This window comes from Panthera pardus, unplaced genomic scaffold (genome assembly GCF_024362965.1).
Source record: "Panthera pardus isolate Hobbes unplaced genomic scaffold, ASM2436296v1 HiC_scaffold_16, whole genome shotgun sequence".
In the NCBI taxonomy this organism is placed as follows: domain Eukaryota; kingdom Metazoa; phylum Chordata; class Mammalia; order Carnivora; family Felidae; genus Panthera; species Panthera pardus.
In genome coordinates, this window is record NW_026526721.1 from 97535721 (window position 1) to 97561484 (window position 25764).

General features: G+C 36.4%; 1 protein-coding gene across 6 annotated transcripts in view; it reads left to right on the top strand.

The window, feature by feature from the left end:
- ZBBX (zinc finger B-box domain containing) overlaps positions 1-25764 on the top strand; it is a 122982-nt gene that overhangs the window by 67205 nt on the left and 30013 nt on the right. For 5 of the 6 annotated variants that reach the window (XR_002077633.2, XR_008422521.1, XR_002077634.2 and 2 more), the window contains 7 exons: positions 3401-3575; positions 7785-7905; positions 15434-15543; positions 16167-16264; positions 17440-17519; positions 19638-19777; positions 25175-25482. Coding sequence is in view for 1 of the 6 variants with exons in the window: in XM_019440500.2 (XP_019296045.2) it covers positions 3401-3575; positions 7785-7905; positions 15434-15543; positions 16167-16264; positions 17440-17519; positions 19638-19777; positions 25175-25482 (1032 nt within the window). In the remaining 5 variants the exon portion in view is untranslated. The remainder of the gene's footprint in view (positions 1-3400; positions 3576-7784; positions 7906-15433; positions 15544-16166; positions 16265-17439; positions 17520-19637; positions 19778-25174; positions 25483-25764) is intronic. The other variant, XR_002077635.2, reaches the window with a different exon arrangement.

The window sequence follows — 25764 nt, forward strand, 5'->3', positions numbered from 1 at the left end:
ATTTATTTATTTATTTATTTTTGAGAGACAGAGAGAGACAGAGCACAAGTGGGGGAGGGTCAGAGAGAGGGGGACACAGAGTCCGAAGCAGGCTCCAGGCTCCGAGCTGCCAGCACAGAGCCTGACGCAGGGCTCGAACTCACAAACCGGGAGATCATGACCTGAGCCGAAGTTGGACACTCAACCTACGGAGCCACCCAGGTACCCTGGGCTCAAACATTTAAAAGCCAATGTCCAATCCTCTGACTTTTCTTATCCTGCCACTATTGTGAGGAACCCAAGTATTCCGAAGGCTTAGCTGTAAAATAAAAATGTCTTATGTCTCCAATTCATTGGTGGGAAAGGAGCTGCCCTGGAGACTTCCTGGAATCACTGCATATTTAAACCATTTTGTAGGAAGCACTGAGATTTCAGGGTTTCTTCATTAGTGCAGTACAAATACATACACTCACATACTGGTTACTGGATTCTCACTTCTAAAATTCAATATTTTCTTTTTTTACATTTTTTAATGTTTATTTTTGAGAGAGAGAGAGAGAGCGAGCAGGGGAGGGGCGGAGAGAGAGAGGGAGACACAGAATCGGAAGCAGGTTCCAGGCTCTGAGCTGTCAACACAGAGCCTGACGTGGACTAGAACCCATGAACTGCGAGATCATGACCTGAGCCAAAGTCGGAAGCTTAACAAACGGAGCCACCCAGGTGTCCCTAAAATTCATTATCTTCACACTAAATTTACCTCTCCTCTGAAACCTATATAGATGTCACCATGGGTGACAGCATATCTTCTAGCTTTCCAGGTGAGCCAAGAGCTCTGATCTTCTGTAGTCCCTTTTCTTCTTCCTCTGCATGTCCAGTTGGTTACCATGTCTCATATAGTTTAGCATCTAAAAACTGTCTTGAATATTTGGTTACTTCTATCCTCATTTCTATTCCAAATACTGAAATTAGCTTTTTCTTGAAGTGCAATAGGCTTATAACGTGGAAAATGGATTTCATTCTCTCCCTTTCTAGAAGTCAATAATGATTCCAATTTTGTTTTTATGTATTTCTTTACACAAATATTAATATGTTAGACGCTGCTCTGAAAATATACTTTCTACACTTAACAATGTGATTTTTTTTATATAGGTACATTCTATAGCCTTCTCATTCCATATAGTGGTTACAAAACACCCCATTTATTAGATATTAAAATGACTTTAAAATCTAAAAAATTAAATTTTAAAATTTTAAATTAAAATATATAATTTCCACTGACCAACATTTATGCTATTTGGGTTTTTTGCCAGAGCAAACTATAGCATAAAGAATAATTTTGAAAAATACTGTTTTGCACATGTGTGTGCGTGTTTGTGTGTGTATCCATATGATAAAATCCTGAAATTCCTAGTTGAAGAGGGTCATACATTTGTAATGTTGATAGATATTACCAATTAGCTGTAACATTTTAACTGGTTCCCTTGCATCCAAACTCACTAATCCTTAATTTCTCTTTCTGCCACACTACTGTGTAGGACTCTTCTGTGGCTTTGTGTTTTCATTATGTGTAAGTCTAATTTCCTCTGTCTGGCAGCAGGATCCTTTACGATCTGCCCCAGAGTACATTTTACACTTTATATTTACTCATATCTTAATTTTTACTATTGCAGTGAAAACTGCTAACAATTCCATGCCACTGTGCTGTTTGACTCCATGTTTTAGCATATATACCATTTCCTGTCTCTGGAATACTATCCCTGCCACCTTTTGCCTGTAAAAATCGTGTTTATCTGAATTAAATACCCATTTCTAGCACCTGTTTCTATTGTGGACTTTTTAACCTGTGTTTCTGTGGCCAGCAGCTGGCACAGTGTCTTCAGACTCCCAGATGCTTTTTGTTAATATTTAAAATTTTGGACACATATTTAATACTCTTTTCTCAATTATACTCTAGCAGTCTTCCCGTTTATTTTGCAATTAAGGGGTGAACATAGAGGATTCTACTTTTGTATCTAGAAGATACACAATGGAGATTTAGTAATTTGCTCAGTGTAGGTAAATCCACGTTTCTAATTCAGCATCGGTGTGGACTTTATTTTGCTTTATTTTCTTAATTTGGCTGTTTTCTCTGATTGACTGGATAACTGCCAAATGCTGCCTTTATTTTCTTCTGTGTGTTCACAGAGGATCTCTATTTTGTACGGAATTCACCCTTTCCTCATCATTATGCTAAGAAGCATGCAATGTTTCATATACATTAATTAATTTGTTCGTTCATTCAACTGACTTTTAATGAGCATCTATTTCGTGCCAGGCACTGTTCTTGGCACTGAAGAAAAAGACAAAGGGCTGGATCTCATTACATTCTAATGGGAAGAGACAGACAATAAATAAACATACAGAGTAAATTCACACAGAGATGCTGTTGGGAGAAAAATATAGCAAATAAGGGAATTGAAACTGGGGGACACCAAGGGGGTATATTTGTAGGGTCATCACCTATTCTCTGAGTAGGTGAAAGCTGAACAGAGACCAGCTGAAATGAGTGCAATGGCTATGTGAAAATATGAAGTATCATTCCAAGTGTTAGATATGGCTAGGGCAGGCCCCTCAAGCAGAGTGTGCTTCATGGGCTCCAGGAGCTGCAGGAATGTAAATTGGGCTACAGCCCAGTGGAATGAAGTAGGAATTGAAGGAAGTGAAGTAAAAACAAACAAACAAACAAACAAGGGTTATGAGGTCCCTATGGTCTTGTAGGTCCTAGTAGGAGGCTTCATAAGAGTTTCATAGAGTCATTGGAAGGTTTTGAACATAGGAGTGACATGATCAGATTCACATATTAAAAAAAAAAAAACTGCTCTAGGGGCGCCTGGGTGGCTCTGCTCAGGTCATGATCTCACAACTTGAAGGCTTGTGGGCTCGAGCCCTGCGTCTGGCTCTGTGCTGACAGATCAGAGCCTGGAGCCTGCTTCCGATTCTGTGTCTCCCTCTCTTTCTCTGCTCCCCCCCTGCTCACGCTCTGTCTCTCTCTCTGTCTCTCTCTCTGTCTCTCTCTCAAAAATAAATAAGCATTAAAAAAATCTCTCTCTCCTGTGAAGGGGTTGCAGAGAGCAGATTGGAGGAGTAGAGGAGTGAGATTCATGGCTATGCCGCCTTCCAGGGAGAACACTGGTAAATGACATGATGATAAATCCTCAGTTGAAAGCTCTAGTTTTTAACAATTTTTGAAGACACCATTTATAATTGCTGATACAGTTTTAAAGAAATCAGTAAAGCATATAAATAAGTACAAATTAAAAACATTCCATTTTAAGTTTAAAAGTAATCTATGATTCAAAATGCCTAATAATTAACGCTGCCTGTATTTTAAGATACAGAAAATTTAGTAAAGCACACTTAGATGGACTTTTAATTGGTTTAGGTAGACGTTCCAACCACAAAAAGAGCAGAATGTTCAAATCCAAGAGATAGGCTCCTGTGTGAAGGGTCATTTGATGAAGAGGCTTCTTCCCAGTCCTTTCAGGAAGCTTTAAATCAATGGAGAACTGGACACCATGATGACAACGAGAGTCGGAACTTACGTGCGGCAAAAGCAGGTACAGCTATTTTTATAAAATGAATGTTCTAAAATAAAGCTGAGTTTGTTTTATTTATCTCCATTCTCTGTGAGTATAACTGCAGTGTTCAAAAACTATTAGAACTGGGATAACAGTTCGATATAACTCCTTAAAGGAGTATTCACGGTACAATCAGCGGTTAGTGGTTTAATATTTATGGAACCCTGACCTGAGCGCTGGGGAGATTTGCATTTGTTTCCTGTGTAAATTCAGACTGTCAGATGAGTGGAGAATTGAATGCTTTCAGCTCCCCAACTCCTGGAAGAAAGTTTTGTCAGGACAACCGTTCCTTTATTGAGCTGTAATTATACATAAAACAAGAGGATCTGTGAGATAAAGAAGTAAATAACTTTTTTTATATGTGTCTTGAAAAAATATATTTCAAGAATTCCTATAAACTTAAGATTTATCTTATTTCTTTTCTGTTTGAGGGGATATTTCTTGTTTTTATTTTTCCTTGATGATTTTTGCACCCACATTCTAGATATCGAAAATTGGATGACTGAGGTGCATACTGTCTCTGCTTTACATTTCCTGGTGTCTCTTGAGGAACATCATACTTTTAAGAGTATTTGGTTTATTAATTTTATTACTCAGAATCTTGTAGAGACTTCTAATAGCTTTTCACTGAAAATAAAATGTTAGGTAATAAATTTCAATCAGCTTTCCTCTTCATTGACAGTATCCAATTTTATTATTTTTATTTCATTTTTTTTTCAGGGCAGGAATTCTCCTGATTATTCATTCTTTATGTCAAGGTATCACATACCACCTTCCAATTAGAATTGGAGTTTTTGCTGAGTAATGTTCTCCTTGAAATATTTTTCCCCACACTTGTTCATGCTACATCAATTTTGTTAATATTTCCAAGATTTTATTTATATACTCTCTTTGTAGCATGTACCTTAATATAACTTTCATTGCCTATGTTATTTTATGTGCTTCTTATATGAACTTTCATATTTTAATGTATTTTTTACTTTTCTACTCTGAAAGGGACTAAGTCTTCTATAAACGTACCTTTCTGATTGTCTACTTTGAAAGACATAGAGCTTAAAATAATAAAAGGACTGATCTGATAAATCAGATAAGGTCAAAGAAGAAAAAAAATTTCATAGTGGATATAACTACATTATAAGAATAATATAATGATTATTTTAAATGATTTGGTTAGAACAAAAAGTTAACCAAGAAGAAAGTGAAAATAACCCAATCCAACCATCTAGAGATAATCAATGTTAACATGTTGTTACATATTTTTCAATAGACGCAGTGGCACAAACACACACAAGTATAAATGGGGTGACACTATATATGTTACTTGTAACTTTTTTGCTTAGATTCTGTCACGGATGACTTTACATATAAATGCAATTATACATCAATTATAATTGTAACTGTTGTATAATATTCTGTATGCCATTATGTATTTAATCAGAATTTTTTTTGATGGATATTTTGTTTCTGATTCTCACTGTTGTAAAATAAGTTATGATCACCATATTGGCTATTCATTTACTTGTACAGTTACCTTAAAATAAATTTATAAATGCAGAAATGTTGTGTCAGTGGTTGCTCAGGAGAAATCATTAAGATGAGGACTTTTGTTGATAGATGTGATTTTTTTTTTGCCCCAGAGTATTATATATGACTATGTGTTTATTATATGTATATGCTTATAAATGCTTTTCTTTTTCCAAGACATTAAATGGATACAGAAAAATAAATATTTACAAAATTTGTATAGCTTATGGAGAAAAACAAAGCAGTAAGCACCATTCTTTCTCTTCTTTTCTCCTAAGAGATTGTTACTGATCTGGATTGAGTATTTCTTCTTCTTCTTCTTTTTTTAATTTCCTCATAGTTTACTGCATATGTGTATCTCTAAACAATATATTGTTAAATTTGGATGTAGCAAGCAGAAAGCTAGTATATGTATTCTTTTGCACCTTGTTTATTTCACTCACTATTATTTACTGAGATTTATCCTTGAAGATGTGCATAGTTGTATTTTATTCATTTTTACTATTTGATAGTTTTCTTTTATATGCAAATACCACTATTTGTTTAAATGTTGATGGTTTGGGGAGTTGATTCCCATTTTTCCATTACAAACAATGCCGTTATGGATATTTTTGTACAGGTCTCCTGCTATGCATGTGCACACATTTCTAGGATGTCTGGTCCTGGGATTGAAATAGGTGGGTCATGGGATGTATATGTCTTCGACTATACTAGATAAAACTGAATTATTTACCAAAGGTTTTATATTGGTTTATACTTCCCTGCAGTATTTAAGAGGTTTGGTTGCCTCCTGTTATCATCAACACTTTGTCAGATTTTTAAATTTTTGTTGGTCCGTTAGAGATAAAATGGTATATTTACTCTGTGTAACTCAATACAAGTGTTATTGAGTATCTATTTATATGCTTCTTGGCCATTTAGCTTAGTAACACGTTTTGAATTCCCAAGTTTTCTAGTTATTTCTGTTATTGATTACTAACTTGAATTCATTTTATGTGAACTCCCAAGGCTCATTTCCTTCAGTGTGTGGAAGGCATGTTCTTACAGTGGCCTAGAAGGTTCAATGTAATCTGAAGTCCATTATCTCTGTGATCTCACTTCCTGTTACTCCCATCCTGGCTTACTCTGTTTCAGCTCCACTGGCTGCCTGGCTGTTCCTCAAACACCTCATCAAACACATCAAAACATATGTTCACCTTAAGAGTTTGGCACTGTCTATTGAGAAAAACACCCAACATCCCGCTAATATGAACAAAGGGGCATCTCACACAAATTCTCACAAAAGGTAGCTAGAGAACCGTGAAACGAGGGAGCAAACCAAAACCTAAGTTACGTATGTGGCACTTTTCAAGGGAGATGAGTTTCATAGATCCATGTGTTCTAGATTTGTTTGCTATAGGCAATTCTAAACAATGGCTATCCTGTTAAATGCATTAAACAGATAATATTCTCCATACATATCATTAATCTATTTGCCGGGTGCCCCGTTCTTAACATCTTAACAAGCAAACTAACCCTGGTCACCCACCATCTTTATTTCCTGGGAATGTACCGTTGATAATGGGAGAAGGGTGAATCCCAGGCCAGATGCTATACCTTCTTCCTACTCATCACCTGACAGATCTAGGGGATCATCTCTCAAGCACAGTGGCTCTTCTCTATGACTAAACAAACAAACAAACAAAAAAGCGTGTCCTCATTTTTAGTTTCAGCTATCCTGTCAAGAAATACTTTGTTTTGCCCTGGAAAGGGGGACCTGTAGTGGAGGGATCTCCTTTTGTTCATGTCCTTAACTTCTTTTCTTTCAGTTTAGTGCATTCTGATGGTGTTTCTCAGAATTTCCTCCGATTGCTTTCTTCAACACAGCTCTACTTTGTGGGGAGAATAGGGACAGTGTGACTTACATTCTTTTGGTTTATTTCTCTTGCTGGTATTAGGCTATTTCTGGAAGCTATTCACTAAAGGCTATGGTATGAGGTTGGGACTGTTCTCTAGTTTCAGTCTTCAAAAATAATTTTTCCCATCCTTACTACTTCTCTTTCTTCTCCTCCAACAGGATGGTCAGTTTGGAGAGATGGGTAGTATCTAAGAGGGTGGAAAGACTGGTAATCCTGGATTTATACTGCTTTCTTTCCCAAAAAGCTCCATCAGTTTTAAATATCTCTGAATAATGGTTTTAATTTAGTAGTACTTCAGAAACATCTTAAGCATCTGGAAGTGAATTGCCATGGAGATATAAATTCATGAGGACAGTTGTCTCCTCCAGGTGCCATTCTGAGTTATTTATTTTCCATTTCCCATAATGTGTAAATATTATTGTCAGTGGCTATGATACATACCTTTATGTGTGTGTGCATTTATAGAATATGTAATGAATCTGCTTGTATTTATCTTTATCATTTAAAATAATTAGTTGCTTTTAAAAATGTTATGAATCATAAGATTCTTTCATTTCAAGGGATTATTGAAGAAAAGTGTCTATACAGTCCTTTAATAAATTGCTAACATTTAATACTTGTGCATTTATTAAGCCTAGAACTATTGATTACATAGATAAATATCAAAGCATATTTGCTTTAAAATTGGTGACTGGTATATCTTGAGAGACATGGTAATTTATAGACAAGTTTACATTAATTTTGCACATTATACTTATTTTTATAGACTCATTGGGAGAATGTGAAGTACAAACTAATCTGAAAATTTGGAGAGAACCACTCAATATTGAATTTAAAGAAGACAGTCTTTCGTATATGGAAAAATTATGGCTTAAAAAACACAGAAGGTATTTTCTGAAATTTTGCATTATTAATAAGAAATATAAAAGCTGTTTATGTTCCTGGCTTGTGTGACATGCTTTTTTGTAGCAGTTTTTATATGTGTGCTTCACATTTGCATAAATAATTTTAAAGCAATATTAAATCCCTATGAAGCTTCTACTGTTCTAATAAGGATTTAAATTTTATTTATGTATGTGATGCATCATTCATTTAGAGTTTGCTATAAAAAATGCAAATGTGTATGTGAGAAAAAGACACAAATATGGTATAGAATTTAGGAATAATAGCAAAAATAATGCAATAAATGAAAGATTACTTTGAAAAGGTATTGCTCTCATTTTTTACATTAGCATAGACTTGTGAGGCTCTATTTTTCAGAATCTACTTTTAATTATACCTTTAATATTATAGTGTTATTAACAGTATTCAATTATTTTACTCAAAGAGTATATCATTACCTGTGACATTTCATAAATTGTTTAAAAGTCAAGCTATTAAATATTGGACTAAAATTATTACTAATTACATGTTAGAGTCATTCATAGTTGTTTTATGGTCGTATAAGATCTGTATTGGGAGGTACCTTTAAAGGCTCACTTTGCCCTATAGTAGTACTGTTCACACTTCATTGTGCCGATGAATCACCTGCCGACTGTGGCAAGATACAGATTCTTCTTCCGTAGGTCTGGGTGGGGCCTGGCACTCTGCATTTCTGAATTTCTAACAGCTCTCAGCTGATATTTGTGTAGGTAATTCTGCATTTTGAGGAGCAAGGTGTTGGAGGACCAGTCTAGAATGTACCTGAGGAGGGGTCATTAAGCCCTTGCTTCACCTTCATTCATACAAAACTATCTCCTGGAATGGCCCATTCCATTTTTGGAACATTCTGCCTGTTGTAGTATCTCCTAGTGAGCTGTAATTTGTTTCTGACTGGTTTCTAAACGTGGTCTCAATTCTACCAATTAAGCCAATACAGAGCAACTTGAATTCCTCCTCTCCGTGGCATTCCTTCAGATTTTTGAAATCAGCCCTCATGTCTTCCTTGAAGTTTCTGTTTGACAGGTTAATATATGCCCCCATGCCCCTTTAACTGTTTTTCATGTGGCAAATTTTTTAAAACTTTATTTCGAAATAGGGCATACAGAAGAGTTGTAAAACAGTATGAAGATTTCCCACATATCATTCATTCAGCTTCCCATAATGGCAACATCTTACATATCCATAGTGCATGTATCAAATCCAATAAATTAACGTTGGTACAATATTATTAACTAAACTACGGACTTCATTTGGATTTCACCAGTTTTTCTACTGTTGTCCTTATTCTACTTCAGGATCCAACCCAGGATCTCACATTGCCTTCTTTGTCATAGCTCCTTATCCATTATAGTTCCTCAGTCTTTTCTTGTCTTTCAAGACCCTGACATTTTTAAAGAGTACTTGCCAGATTTTTTATAGAATATACTCAACTTGGGTCTATCTGATGCCTTTTCATAATTAGATTGAGGTTATGCATTTGGAGGAAGAATAACACAGAGAGGATGTGCCCTTCTCAGTGTGGTATCACAGGATCATGCTGTCAGTGCATCTTATTACCAGGATGTTAACCTTGAGCCCATGGTTAACGTGGTGCTCACTGAATTGCTCCGCTGCACACTCATTCTTTTCCTTTTGTAATTAAGGTCTTGGGCTGTTATACAGAATACCATAGACCAGGTAGCTTATAAACACAAACACTCATTTTTCAGTGTTTAGGGCTGGAAATTCCAAGATAAAGGTGCCAGCAGATGCAGTATCTGGAGAGAGACAGCTCCCTGGTTCATAGATGGCCATCTTCTCACTGTGTCCTCACATGGCAGAAGGGACAAGGGGTCTCTTTCAGATCTCTTTTACAAGGGCGCTAATCCCATTCATAAGGGCTCTGTCCGTATGACCTGATCACCTCCCAAAGGCCCACCTCCTGATACCATCACTTTGGAGTTAGGGTTACAACACTTGAAACATTCAGAACAGAGCTTTCTGCCCTGGCCCCAACAAGGTTCATGAACTTCTCATATGCAAAATATGTTCATTCCATTCTAAGAGCCCCAGATTTTCACTTATTGTAGCATCATCTCAAGTCTAAAGTTCATAGTCTCATCTAAATATCATCTAAGTCAGATATGAGTGAGTTTCAATGTATTATTCATTCTGAGGCAAATTGTTCTCTAACTGTGAAGTTATGAAATCAAACACGTTATTTGCTTCTAAAGTACAATGGTGGGACAGGCATGGGATAGATATTTCCATTCCAAATGAGAGAAATAGGAAAGAAGAAAGGAGTAGCAGATTCTAAGCAAGTCTAAAACCCAATAAAGCAAATTCTATTTAACCTTAAGTCTTGAGAATTAGCCTCTCCATTGATGCTCTGCACTCCAGGGCCCACTGAGATAGAGGTCCCACCTTCCAGACACACTAGAGCAGGGGTCCTACCTTTCACACACACTGAGGCAGTGCCCCCACAGCTTTACTAGGCAAGGCTGGGACCCCAAGGCTCTGGGTGGCTTTGCCCCCATGGCTTTGGGTGGCCCCATTCCTATGATGGTTCTGTGTGGGGTCACATGCTTGTGACTTTCTTGGGTGGGAATCATGTGGCTTGGCTAGCTTGGTGTTACAGGGGCATCCTTGCCCCTAGAGGTTCACTGGGCATTGCTCTAATGGGGTCTCCCTGCTGTGTGGCCTGCAGCTTTCTCTGCCTGGGATGGGAGGTATAGCCCCGATGATTTTTGAATTGCCTTTGGAGGTCATTTTTCCATTGTCTCTGACAGTGGAAAATGTGGCTTCTATTTAGATGGCTAATCTTCCTATCAGATGACCATTTGGCCATACACTTCCTATTCTCTCCTGAATAGGCCCTCTCATTCTTTTCAATGTGTAAATTCTGATAATATTCCAAATATTTAAGTTTTGTTTCTCTTTTGACTAATAATTCTGTCTTTAAGTCATTTCACCCTTGCGTTTTCCTATGAGCAGTCAAGAGAATCCAAGCCTTTCCTTCAATACTTTGCTTAGAAATTGCCTTAGCCACATAACTAATTTCATCCCTCTTAAGTTCTATCTTACATAAAACACTAGGACACAAACACAATTCAGCCAAGTTCTTTGAAACTTTATTAATTAAAATTGCCTTTCCTCCACTGTCCAATAACATGTTCCTTATTTACATTTGAAACCTCAGCTGAATGGTGTTTACCATCCTATTTCTACTGATACTCTGTTCAGGATTACTTAGATATTCTGTAAGAAGATTGAGGCTTTTCCTCAGTTCTCCTCTTTTTTTTTTTTTTTTTTTAATTTTTTTTTCAACATTTTTAATTTATTTTTGGGACAGAGAGAGACAGAGCATGAACGGGGGAGGGGCAGAGAGAGAGGGAGACACAGAATCGGAAACAGGCTCCAGGCTCCGAGCCATCAGCCCAGAGCCTGACGCGGGGCTCGAACTCACGGACCGCGAGATCGTGACCTGGCTGAAGTCGGACGCTTAACCGACTGCGCCACCCAGGCGCCCCAGTTCTCCTCTTTTTTGAGTCCTCACTGGAATTGCCTTTAAAGTTTCTTTCACAGCTATATAAGGTTTTTTTAGTATGAACTTTAAACCCTTTTCAGCTTCTACCCATCATCAGTCAGTCAGTTCCAAAGCTGCTTCCACATTTTTAGCAGCACCCCACTTCTGGTACCAGCTTCTTTCTTAGTCCATTTGGGATGTTGCAATGGAATAACATAAACTGGATGCCTTGTAAACAACAAATGTATTTCTTAGAATTCTGGAGGTCGGAAGTCCAAGGTCAAGACACTGGCTGACTCAGAGCCTAGTGATAACCTGCTTCCTGGAGGCATCTATTTGGCTGTGTCCTCACATGGCTCTTTCGGAACTCTTCTATAAGGGCATCAGTCCCACATGGGGGCTGTGCCTTCATGACCTAATTACCTCCCACAGACCCCACCCTTAATGCCATCACATTATGTATTGGGATTTTCACACATGAATTTTGAGAGGGGGCACAAACATTCATATCAGAGTGATTAATAAATGTTTTAGGGGAGATGCCTTGAGATGATACAAAATCTTCTTTTTACCTAAATTCTCCTCTACTAATTTTAGTATTTACCTGTGGAATTTTCCAGCAGCAGAATAACTAGTGATTTTCTATTTCCTTCATTTCTTCTATATTTATTAATTAGAATTCTTCAAGGAAGAATATCCCTACTTCCCCTTTCATTTGTTTATTCAGTTGTTTATTTGTGTGGACTCATGGATATGCATTTTTTAATTAATATTGAACACTATTGTTATTTATTTTGTGACTCAAATAGTTCCTGCCTTGACCCCTGAGAGCTGTTTCAGGTTGACTCCCCTCTTCTTTCAATGCATCCTCATCCTTTTTTGTTTGTTGATTTGTTTGCTTTTAATATACCTTCATTTTCTGGCACCCAACATGCATTTCTGTGCCCTAGCCCAGAAATAACTTCTCCAAGTAATCTTGATTCCTTTTTTTTTGAAAATGGTATTAAGAAACCAAGATCTAGATTATAGAGGTGCTCATGGCTACACAGGTACCACAGAGCCTAGGTCATCTCAGAGAACATGTAGGAAATATATGTATGTGTACTTACCACTATACTCATATAGCCAAATTTATTTCTGTATCTATATACCTGGGTATCCATTGAGGTAAACATGAAGTACACTCCTACTTGACTCCAAACCAGCATCACATCCTTTCTTTGCTTATTTGTGGTTACTTTCACCTACAATGAGAATCCTGACTCTCATTATCTATGATATATTTACTCATTTATCAGTCCGTGTGTGTGTGTGTGTGTATGTGTGTGTGTGTGTACAGTTGTTCCAGAATTTCAAACTAATATTACTGTGAGAAACAAATTTACCAACTAGAGTGCATTATTTGTATGTAGTGTTTTTTATCTTTAGACTACAGTATCTAGTCAAAAACTTTTTCTCCAAAGTTTCTGAGGCCATGGTGCTCATTTCTTTCCTACCTCCATTAGAGTAGCTCTGCCATTCCCTGGGTTATGTCCACATCCTGAGTACTTTTAAAAAATTGAATAGCATAAACTTGTGTACAGTTCTATGGATTTTTACAAATGCCTGGAGTCAAATATTCATCATAGCACCAAACAGCACAGTTCCATCAGCTCCAAATTCCCTCTTGCTTCCCCTTTATAGTCAACACTTCTTCTCCAACACAAGGCAACCATTGATCCATTTCCGTCCTTATACGTTTGCCTTTTTCTGAATGTCATGTAAGTGAGATCATGCAATAATGTAGCCTTGTGTGTCCTTTATTTAGCAAAATACATGTAAGAGCCATCCGTGCTCTTCGGTGAATCAAAATCCATTCCTTTTTATTGTGGGCCAGAATTTCATCATCCTGATGTACAGTTTATCCATTAATCTGTTGAAGAACATCCTGCTGATTTCTAGCTTTTGACAATTACGACTAAATCTGTTAGAAACATTTGCAAATGGGTTTTTGTTTGAATATCAGTTTTTAATTCCTTGGGTAAATACCTGGGGCCGGGCTGGCTAGATTGCTATGTGTATATTTATCTTTATAAATATACCGCCAGACGCTGTCTGCAAAGTGACTGCACAGCTTCCACACCTTCCTGCAATGTATGAGTTCTAGTTGCCCTCCATCTTTGCCAGTGCCTGGTATCTTTGGGGCTTTTTGTTTGTTTGTTTGTTTGGTGCTGGTCATTTTTCGAGGTGTATGGTTGTATCCCGTTGTGGCCTATGGTTCATTCATATACTGTTCTAGTCTACTTATTCCTATGGAACTGCTGTCCAAGCTGTCTATAGCTCTTATAAAGTGTCATGCCCATACCAGTCTTTTAGGTCTGAAGCTCATTAGTGTGTACCTGTCAGTTAGTCTGCGTTCAATAAATACTTGTTTACATATTCAGGAAAATCTGGTGAGGGAGTCTTACTCTAAGAGACGTTTCATCCTTTTATTTACATGGCATGATCTTTCGAGCAAGCACTGGTGCCAGGGTCCCAATATCCAGAATACAGACCTATTTAATTGAGTAACTAGTTGTTTGTTCATGGGCAGATCATTTAAACTCTCTTGGTCTATGTTTTCTCATCTGCAAAATACTGAATTTAGAATAAACAGTCAATAGTTCCAGTACTCTGTTGTCTAGATTCTATAAGCCTTTGGTTCAGGGCTTTGCTCATGAAATTAAATAAATTTTTACTTCACGAAGAAGGAGTATCTGAATAATAGTAAACTTACGTGCATCTATGATTGAACTTTTTGTATACTATATCCGTGTCAAACTGGAAACAGGTTCCTGGTGGCCACGTGCCAGTTTGTTTTGACCTTTACTCTTTATATTTTCCATTACTTAATTAAATTATAGATGTAAGATGGTACGCTCATTAAATTTGTCAAGACACAAAGCTGAGTAATATATAAATATTTTGGAGTGTGCTGATATATACATTATATATATTGGGAAAATTCACATAGCCATAGATTGTCAGATTATCAAATTTTACTGCCTTTGCAAATTGTGAGAGAGGCCATACAGAGTAATGGTTAAGAACATTGACTTGGGGAGGCACACTCCTTGGGTTCAAATCCTCTTCTGTATTTACTACCTAAATGATTATACAAGTTGGTTTACTTCTTCGTGCCTCAGTTTTGTCATACGTAAAATTAAGATAATACGCGTGCCTAATTAATATAGCTGTTAATCTTTCATACCCCAGGTTAGTTAGAACAGAGCCTCGTACATTTTAAGCTTTGTGTCGATGCTACCTGTTAATATCATTAAGAAGGTCCTGACTTTTACACGGGGACTCCATGAACTGGCGTGGTCTGGAAGGGCTGTAGCTATTTATATTCTTGACTAAAAGGTGCCACCTTACCAGGAATTGGGGAATAGCCTATGAAACCAATGCATAATCCTGACCTCTGAGAATTCCTGTGTTTTGTTGCCTTCTATATGAGATGGGCCATATCAAACTTCCTTAACTGGGTGATAGATGCCATAGCTGGAGCACACTACACTGATATTGGGAAAGCATATTTTATCACCCTGCTGGCTTGGTTAAAGTTCAGGAAAATGTCTTTAGTTTGCCTTGGGACCTATCAACATAATACCTAAGCGGTGATGCACAACACACATTCATAAATTAACTTTTTGAATAGTGTGGTATGTCAGGGCCTCCATGTGGCTTGTAGGAACACTTAACTTTTGTCTTAACTTTGATTTTCATCCTAAATGAAAAGCAGTAGGACATGCAATTGAAAACTCTTGTATGATGTTAATTTGATTTACGAAATTATTTTAATAGATGAAGACTCTGTTACACAATCATACTTTTCTGCCATGAATCAGAAGTATAGCTTTGGTTTCATCATTAGTTTTGCATGCTCATTCATTTGTGAAATAAATCAAGATCTTGCCTGGGAAAGTTTCAGGTAATGTATTTTAGTCTTTTAATTGCTTCTCGTTCTGTAGAACTCCACAGGAGCAACTTCGAAACATGCTGCCAGATGCATTCATACCTCAATGTAACACTGCTGGTGAGGCACAGTGTTCCCAGAATGAACGTGATGAAGACAGTGATGGTTAGTTCAGTCTTGATTAGATATTTTCTAATTTATTATTTCAAATTTCAAACACTAAGCATTTGTTAGCATCTGCTTTTTTGTTTTGTTTTGTTTTGTTTCGTTTTACTATATTAGCCTCAACTGGACTCTGCACCCTTTGTCTGTAGCTCAAAATCAAGCACACTCTCCTTCCCATTTGATAGATTTACTTTGCCTTAAATTAAATAGTTGGGTTTTTTTAAGTTTGTTTATTTATTTTGAGAGAAAGTGTGAGCAGGGGAGGGGCAGAGAAAGAGGGAGAGAGAGAATCCCTAGCCAGAGAATTCCTCCGTGCCTGGTGGAGCATGGAGCTCAATGCAGGGCTCAGTCTCCGACTGTGAGATCATGACCTGAGCTGAAATCAGGAGTCAGATGCTTAATTGACTCAGCCACCCAGGCATCCCTAAGTGGTTGTACTTAAACGTTGAATGTTAAGAAAATGGGTGTTTTACTTGAGCTCGGGAAACTGACAGCATATATGTATTAGTGTGGGTGCACAAGAGAACATTATTCTCTTATTGTTGACTATGTTATTTGAAGATAGGGAATTATCAGGTGAAGTATATCCTTTAATGACATTATTTCCTAATCTTATTTCCTAGTTGAGGAGACCAAACAATACCCAGCACTTTTTCTGCCAGTAGAAGAATTTAACATAGAGAGACCCGAGCCATCTCTAAATATAGTTGAACTGGATGATGTAAGTGCATAATGACTACCCTATTACTGAGCAAACAAGAAATTCAAAACATATAACTACATATTATTTTCAACAATTTTTTTTAATTAAGCATTGTTGGGGAAAAATCTACAAGAGTTTGAATTTAAACATGCTGATAGGAATAAAATGGTATTGTTTTTAATGTAGGCAGTAAATTTGTGAGCTGAATTGATATTGTGCTATTTTTGGAAACATGTAGTGTGGGAGATGAGAAGACATTTTATTTTCTTAACTTATAGAAATGTAGTTTAGTGCTTGTTTTATTTAGCCCTTTATGTTATCAGTCTTTTAAACAAAAATTAGTCTCTTTATATGGTGTCTATTTAATATAATTTGTATATATGTAGTTTCTTGAATGTCATCTAGTATTGTTTTTTATTTAAAGAAAAAATAGTACTAAGATTTAAGGGATTTAGTGTAATAACTTGAATACAAACCTCTAGAAGACACAAAATAGAATCACCTGAAAGTTGAGCCAGTCAGAGCTGGAGCTTTAGGATGAAGGTTTAAGTTGGGACAAACTCAGCACATTTCTGATTTTCCAGTCATCTAGTAGCTGAATGTACTACTTGTCCTCGATATTCCTCTTCCTGTGATTGTCACAGAAAAAGGCTAGAAGGGAGGAAGTACCTCTCTAAATACTACTTTCTTCTTCAGGTTAATAGCTTCTGCTCTGTGTGTGTGTGTGTGTGTGTGTGTGTGTGTGTGTATGCACGCACGCTCCTAGCCACATTTTTATTTCCCCTCTGGATAAATTGTTAAGATACTGAACAAATAAGCACACATGCTTACATATGTGTGTGTGTTCTTGGCATTAATTAGTTGATGCACAGAGTAACCTTGTAATATGCTGGCCAGAGAACTAAAAACACCTCAGTCACTAGCCTACTTTGCACTCAGTAGTTACATAGTAAAACACCTGTTAACTGTTGTTTCTAGGTGTGATAGTAGTAATGACATGACTGACACAGCCAATGCCCCCAACAAATATTTATTGCATTAGTTCTCTTGGAATTGTTCTATGGTACATAGTCAGAAAGCACGTGACATTGCTTGTAGGGAGAAAATTCTCTAAATATTATGTACAAGTTAGATGGTTAATATATAATACATTTATTGAACATACTAATATTATACTACATACATTTAATAAGACTTATGAAGAGGAATTTGAAGAACCAGGAAACACAGTGCCCTACAAAGTTGAGTTAGCAGATGTAGACAGTCAACAAAGGTAAGATCTTTCTAAATCGCTTTTGATGTTTATTAAAAACCTACCCAAGAAATCAACTATCTCTTTACACTTGATCTTAGCCAAAAGGCCAAGAAGCGATTCAACTATCTCTTTAAATGAGAAATTCATGGTGTAAAAAAACATGACTTCGATATTAGAATATATTTTACTAAAGCCATGTTTAAATTTGTGCACAATATTTCTAACATTTGCCAATATTCAATAATTAGAAAAGTGACTATAATGATATGTGTATACTCTGACCTAATATCTGGATTATTTAATAGATACTTCTAAATTTAGCGTTATTATTTGAAATGGCTTACCAAGGATGATATATTTCGTATGAGCTTTCTTTGTATTTCCATTTTCTATGAACCCTAAATAAAAACAGATATATTAATGATTAGTTTGAGAGATAAAAAGATGTCCCAGTCTATAGATTACTTTCTAGGTAGAGTTTACTATGTGATGAATTAAATAAATGAAGCATGAAGCGTAACAGTTCACTTTGTAACTATTTTTATAATTTTGTCATTTCCAAGTGAAAAATAACATCTAGCTCTGTTAGTAATGTTAAAAAGTACTCCAAGTCTCCTTTGCTGCTGAAATCTTAGCTAGAGTTTCATGTATTTTGACTACAAAGTTTTAATTTGGGCAAACAGCAGAGTGAAGTTCCTACTAAGTAGCCCCAACCCCATTTTTTGTTTGTATGTTCAGATCAACTTAGAGTCTGTCAGCATTTTGGAGTAGCAGTGGGCCTAAGTGATGCTCTTGGACCTGAAAAGCCCCATGTTTGAACACATAGACTCACATATCTAGAAGCAAATGTGCTTTTGGCAGGAGACAACCTTTTGGTCAGTAGATAAGAGATTTGTATGGATTACTGTATCCCTAAGGAAATGAATGACATTTATGCTAATTTGATTCCTTTATATATCCTATTACAAGTTCTGCTTTGACCTCCATGTTATAGAAGCCAGAGAAAGTTACTGATGATGGTTTGGCAATAGTTTTGCACTTTGGGTTTGGAGGTGTCCGTGGAGTTTCTTCTTTCCTAAGAAGAATCATAAAGGATCATAAGTGGCACAGGAGCATAATCCAGGAGCTTTTATGGTGGTGCTATGTAAAGCTTACATAAATATCGGGTATTATTAAATATATTATTCAATTTATAGAAAATGTTTAAATTGTACATATGTTAGGGGCGCCTGGGTGGCTCAGTTGGTTAAGCGTCCGACTTTGGCTCAGGTCACGATCTCACGGTCCGTGAGATGAGCCCCGCGTCGGGCTCTGTGCTGACTGCTCAGAGCCTGGAGCCTGTTTCAGATTCTGTGTCTCCCTCTCTCTCTGACCCTCCCCCACTCATGCTCTGTCTCTCTCTGTCTCAAAAATGAATAAATGTTAAAAAAAATTTTAAATTGTACATATGTTAGTATATAGTAATCATCATTAAAAACTGAAAATTTGACTCTGATAGTTCAAATGAAAAGTTTATGTAAGTACTAAAACCTTGATTTCATCAGATTTCAATGAGCCTGAAAAGGTAACTCTCCATTGTTAGAAGAAAGAATATAAGGAACCAAACATATTTCAGAATGTTTGTTTTAAAGAGAGAGAGAGAGAGAGAGAGAGAGAGAGAGAGAGTGTGTGTGTGTGTGTGTGTGTGTGTACGCAAGCAGGGGGAGAGGGGCAGAGGGGGGAAGAGAGAGAGAATCTTAAGCAGGCTCCACACTCAGCGCAGAGCCTGACATGAGGAGCTCGATCCTCTGACCCTGCGATCATGACCTGAGCTGAAATCAAGCATTAGATGCTCAACTGACTGAACCACCAGGTGCCCTAGAATATTTTTTTAAGGAAGCTCTTAATTGACATTGTTGACATTGTTCAGTTAAATCTGATTTGGTCCAGTTGCCTGTGTCTTTAAACCCAAATACTATTTAGTTACTTGTGGTTTAGAATGTGTCCACAGTAAGGTTAAAAAAAATATTAAATTAATGTAAACAAACCTATTCCTTAAAGGTTGTATTGTATTTGTTTTAATAAGCTGGGACTTTTTACTTTCTTTTTTTATCCTTTCTTTCAACTCTTTTCTTTTGCTGTCCCTAAACATGAAAGTTGCACGTTTCATAATTATCAGAATACTTTTCTATATGAAAATGACATTCATCAACGTCATGTTTTCACCAAGGGAAAAGCAGACCTCTTACATCTTCATCTGAACAACAGCTCTTCCTCCTGTAAAAATAACTCAAAAGGTAACTTTTTTTTTTCTTATGGATCAACATGATTAACAATGAATGTTGGTAATTTAATAAAACCAGGTAGGTATTTCACTATGTAAAAGCTTTACCTATTCTGCTGTTCATTTAAACCCCACAAAATTTGGTGCTTAGAAAACCTTGGTTGAAAATATATAGTTTTCTAGCAAATACCCTTTTCAGTCAGTGGACAACAGTGTATCCAGAAGAAAAAAGTTATTATGGACTGAGAAAGCAGCATTTAAAAGATTACCTGGATATGCCTTTAGTGACAAAAATCTAATTGGCATCCTGTTGCCCTCCCTTGTGTTAAATCTTCTCCACAAATATTCAGTTTTGATGTAAAGTTTTACATAAGTGATAAAACCAAACCAAAACAAACCATCCTGTTTATATATCTACATTATTACTAGTAGTTGCCTTAGAATTTATAGATTAGGATGCTGTGTGCAAATGTCTGGTTTCAATTTCCAGATGGTGAGAGCACCATTTAAAGATAGTCACAGTAAATTATCCTGGCTTGGAAGTCAGATTTCATTTCCATTTCTGCCTTAAATCATTGTGTGACCTTGAACATGTCACTGCTTTCTTAGATCGCATTTTCCTAACCTAAAACATAGGGGTTAGATTACTTCTAATCTGCTTTTCAAATATTATTTCTAATCTATTTAGTATTTTCAGAAAAACTAATAAATATATCTTGTGTGAAGGACTTGAGAGATACTTGAGAGCATTATTTAAAATAACTAGTTATAAAACTGATGATTCCCTTCTGATTGGGTAGTAGATGGTAGAGAACTGTGATTTGTGGTCATCCTGCTGGACTTGACATCTTCAGCCAATAAGCCTATAAATTATTATGACCAACTATGAGCTATATCCACATGGGAATTTAGGACTTTACAGGGCTCCAGACCTAGTCCAGAAGATATTTTTTGATCTACGTGGAACGTTGTGTCCCAGTTACCTTTGGGGAAATGCTGAATATAAATACCCATTAAGTGTTGCTTTAGGGAAGCCTGCGTGGCTCATTCGGTTAAATATCCAACTTCAGTTCAGGTCATGATCTCGTGGTCCGTGGGTTCGAGCCCCACCTTGGGGTCTGTGCTGACAGCTCAGAGCGTGGAGCCTGCTTCGGATTCTGTCTCTCTCTCTCTCTGCACCTCCCCACCCCTGCTCTGTCTCTCTGCCTCTCTCTCAAAAATAAACATTTAAAAAAAAGTGTGACTTTAAAGATGCTTGATTTATTTATAGACTTTATTTTTTAGAGAAATTTTAGGTTCACAGCAAAATTTAGCAGGAAATACAGATTGTTCCGATACACACACACAGACACACACAGACACACACACTCTGCCTTCTCAAACTCATAGCTTCTCTCACAATCAATGTCCCAACCAGAGTAGTACATTTGTTACAATCAATAAACATGCATTGACACACCATTATCACCAAAAGTCCATAGTTCACAAGGGTTCCCTCTTGGTGTTGCACATTCTGTGGATTTGGACAAATTTATAATAACCTGTATTCATCATTATAGTATCATAAAGAAATAGTTTTAGTACCTTTAAAATACTCTGTGCCCTGCCTTTTTATATTACCTCCCTCCCACCTAATTCCGGCAACCACTGATATTTTTACTATCTTTATGATTAAGCCTTTTCCAGAATGTCACATAGCTGGAATGATACAACATGTGATCTTTTCAGATTGTTTTTTTTCACTTAGTAATATACACTTAAAGGTGATTCCATGTCTTTTCGTGACTTGATTGATCCTTTTTAAAAAATGTTTACTTTTCAGAGAGAGAGAGAGACAGAGAGAGAGAGCCTGAGTGGGGGGAGGGGCAGAGAGAGAGGGAGACATAGAATCCAAAGCAGGCTCCAAGCTCTGACCTGTCAGCACAGAGCCAGATGCAGGGCTCCAACCCACGAACTGTGAGATCATGACCTGGGTGGAAGTCAGAGGCTTGACTGATTGAGCCACCCAGGAGCCTTGATCCTTTTGTGTGTGTGTGTGTGTGTGTGTGTGTGTGTGTGTGTGTGTGTGTGTGTCTATGTGTGCTAAGTAATATTTTATTGTCTGGAAATACCACAATTTATTTATACATTCACTTACTGAAGAACAACTTGGTTAATTCTAAGTTTTGGCAATTATGAATAAAGCTGCTATAAATATAAACATCCATTTGTGAGTTTTTGTTTGAACATAATTCTCAACTCATCTGGGTAAATACCAAGGACCGCAATTGTTAGATCGTATGGCAAGAACATGTTTAGTTTTGTAAGAAATCACCAAGCTGTCTTCCAAAGTGGCTGTACCATTTTGCATTCCCACCAGCAGTGAATGAGACTTCCTGTTCTCTGCATCCTTGCCAGCATTTGGTATTGTCAGTGTTTTGGATTTTTGTCATTCCAGCAATAGTGGAGTGGATTTCATTGTTGTTTCAACAACTTACAATTCCCTAAAGGCATATGATGTTGAGCATCTTTTCATATGCTTGTTTGCCATCTATTTATCTTCTTTGATGAAGTGTCTATTAAGTTCGTTGGCCCATTTTCTTATTCAGATTTTAGATTTTTTAATGTTTTGGATAACTACTTTATCAAATATGTGTTTTGCAAATCCTGAGTCTGTGGCTTGTCTTCTCATTCTCTTGACAGTGTCTTTTACAGAACAGATTTTTAATTTTAATGAAATTCAGCTTATCAATTGTTTCTTTCATGGATCCTGCCCTTGGTGTGTGTCTTAAAAAGTCATCACCATACCCAAGATCATCTAGATTTTTATGTTTTAAGAGTTTTAAAGTTTTGCATTTCACATTTAGGTCTACCATTCTTTTGAGCTAATTTTTGCGAAGGGAGAAAGATCTGTTCCAGATTAATGTGCAGGCATGCAAATGTCCAGTTCTAGCACCATTTGTTGAAAACACTGTTCTCCATTGTTTTGCCTTTGCTATTTGGCAAAGATCAGTTGACTATATCTATGTGGGGCTATCTATGGGTTCTCAGTTCTGTACCATTGATATGTTTTTCTATACTTTTACCAGTACCACATTGTCTTGGGTACTATAATTGCACGGTAATTCTTGAAGTTGTGTAGTGTTGGTCTTTGACATTGTCCTTCTCCTTCAATTCTTCTCCTTCTTCTCCTTCAAAAGCCAATGTGTTGGCTTTTCTGGGTCTCTTGCCTCTTCATATAAACTTTAGGATCAGTTTATCAATATCCACAAAATAATTTGCTGGGATTTTAATTGGGATTGCATTGAACCTATAGATCAAGTTGGGAAGAACTGACATTTTTGCAATATTGAGTCTTCTAGCTGTGAACATGGACTATCTCTCCATTTATTTAGTTCTTTGATTACTTTTATCAGAGATTTCTAGTTTCCCCTCATATAGATCTTACATATTTTGTTAAGTTCATTCTTTTAAGTATTTAATTTTTGTGTGCTAATGGTATTGTGTTGTTAATTTCAAATTCCACTTATTCATGTTGGTATATAGGAAAGTGATTGACTGTTGTATCTTGACCTTGTATCCTACAACCTTGAAATAATCACTTATTAGTGCCAGAAGTTTTTTTGTGGATTTGTTCAGATTCTGTACATAAAAAATCATGTCATCTGTGAATGAGATTAGATTTTTTTCTTGCTTCCCAATCCGTATACTTATTTCCTTGTTTTATTGCATTAGCTAGAACTTCTAGAAGGATTTTGGAAAGGAGTTGTAAGAGGGGATATCCTTGACTTGTTCCTGATCTTAGGGTTAAAGCATCTAGTTTATCATCATTAAGTATGATGTTAACTATAGGGCTTTTTTATAGGTAGTCTTTATCAAGTTGAGGAAGTTCCCTTTTATTTCTGGTTTGGATCTATTGATATGATCTTGTGATTTTTATTCTTTAGCCTGTTGATGTGACAGATTAGATTAATTTTCAAATGTTGAATCAAGATGTCTAGTTTTTATGACTTAATGGGACTTCCATTGAATACACTAAATTAAATCACACCTCTATTTTTTGCATCAGATTTTAAAGATTAATAAAAAGGCTGCTTTGTTACCTCTTCAGCAGTAGTGGAATTATGCAATCTTGCAAAAATATTACAGAGGTTAGTTGTAGACATTTACATATAGAAAATGGCATCTCTTTGTACCATAAAATCAACTAATTTCTATTCAAGTTTTCAAGGAAAATACAGCATTATTGTGCAAGTTTCATTAAATTGAAGAGCCTTTATAAAATTTTTCTTGTAAAAGTATTTCTGTGTTGTATAAGTAACTGCCTTTCTTGTAGTAATTGTGTGATTTAAGAAGTGATAGTTGTTGGAAATGGAAGTTCTAAATACTATGTGTGATTGCCCAGCTATACAAACATTTGATTGCAACGAGTAAGTCCTTTGAGCAGCAAGGCAGAATTTACATCACTGGAGAGTATTTTAGTCATAGCCTTTACTATTTTATACCATCTATTTATAGAGATAAGATATTTATATTGGAAAGAGTATAGGGACAATCAGATGAAGCTATATTCAATCTGGCTAATGATATACATATTTTTATTTAAAATGAATGCAGTATGATATAAAAATTATTAAATAATTTTTATTTTTCATAAAATTTAGACCAGTGTTTCACAGTCCTGGCTACACATTATGATCACCTGAAGAATTTGGCAGGGTGGGGGTGGGATGGGGGGAGACAGAAACAGTGCTTGAATGCCACTCCCAGTGTCTGATTTAATTGGTTGGGGTCAGGTCCATACGTTGACAATTTTAAAGAGTACCTTCAGATGATTCCATTGTGCACCCAGGTTGAAAACCAATGCTCTAAACCAAGTCGTTTACTTAAAGCAGACATAATGAGGTGGTGACTAATATAATCTTGCTCATTTTGTAGCTTTCCAGAGGCAGGTGTCCCAGCTTAAAGGTTTTTTTGTCCCCTAACTGGTACTGCTCTTGCATCTGGCACATTTCCCTTTGCCCTCACCTTATCACTAACCATTCTAAGGAAGAGAAGCAAAATGTGGAAATAAGGTTCTCTCTGTATTATTTTTCATAAATTGCTATTGTAAAACTTGGCCGAGAGAGGATGTAGGAAAGTGGGAATTGAGCCACAGGCTGAAATAAAAATGTGCATCAATTTCAAAATTTCATTACAAAATAAAATCATGCCTCCTTCCATTAGTCTAGCTCATCAAGGTTTGAATGTGTCAGTAAATTATGATTATCATTCATGAACATAAGCAGAGTAAAAGTATTTTAACACTGATATGTCAGTAAAGAGATGTTGACAAAATAGTGCTTATTGATAAGAGTTTACACCATAGAAGTTTTCATTTATTGACAGTTTAATCAATGTATTTAACTTCGTAAATAATTGTTTTCAACAGCAGTAACTTCAGATACAAAATTTGACACCATTGTGGATCCTGATGTTTATTCTCCTGCCACTGAAAAGTTAGGGGAAAGCAGCTTTTTTGAAAGAAATTTCAAGGAGAAAACTATAGATATGGAAAGTAATCAAAAGTCTGATGATTCCTGCATATCACTTGAGAGCAAGGATTCTTTGCCAAGCAGAGGTTTAGAAAAACCTTCCATTAAGGAGCAATTATCTCAGGACATCAAAGAATCCTTGGAATTTAGCAATCTGCATGAGAGGCCAAACCCTGAAGATTCTAAAACTACAGAGTCACCACTGGTAAGTCTCTATTATGTTTATTATATAAAAAATGCTGTAAGAAATGTCATAAGACGCAATACATTCTTAAACATTACTACCTATTGAAGTTACAATGTGCTACCTTATATTATCGTGAGATAGTTGAAGAACGACTCATATGGGAAAGAATGCTAATTACTTACAGGACAAATTCTAATATGGTAAATGCCATGATAACAAACGGGTTTTCTATGACAAATAACACTCTAAGGCCCACCTCATGCACCATAGTAAGAGAGCTGTTACTTTTCTAAATGAAAT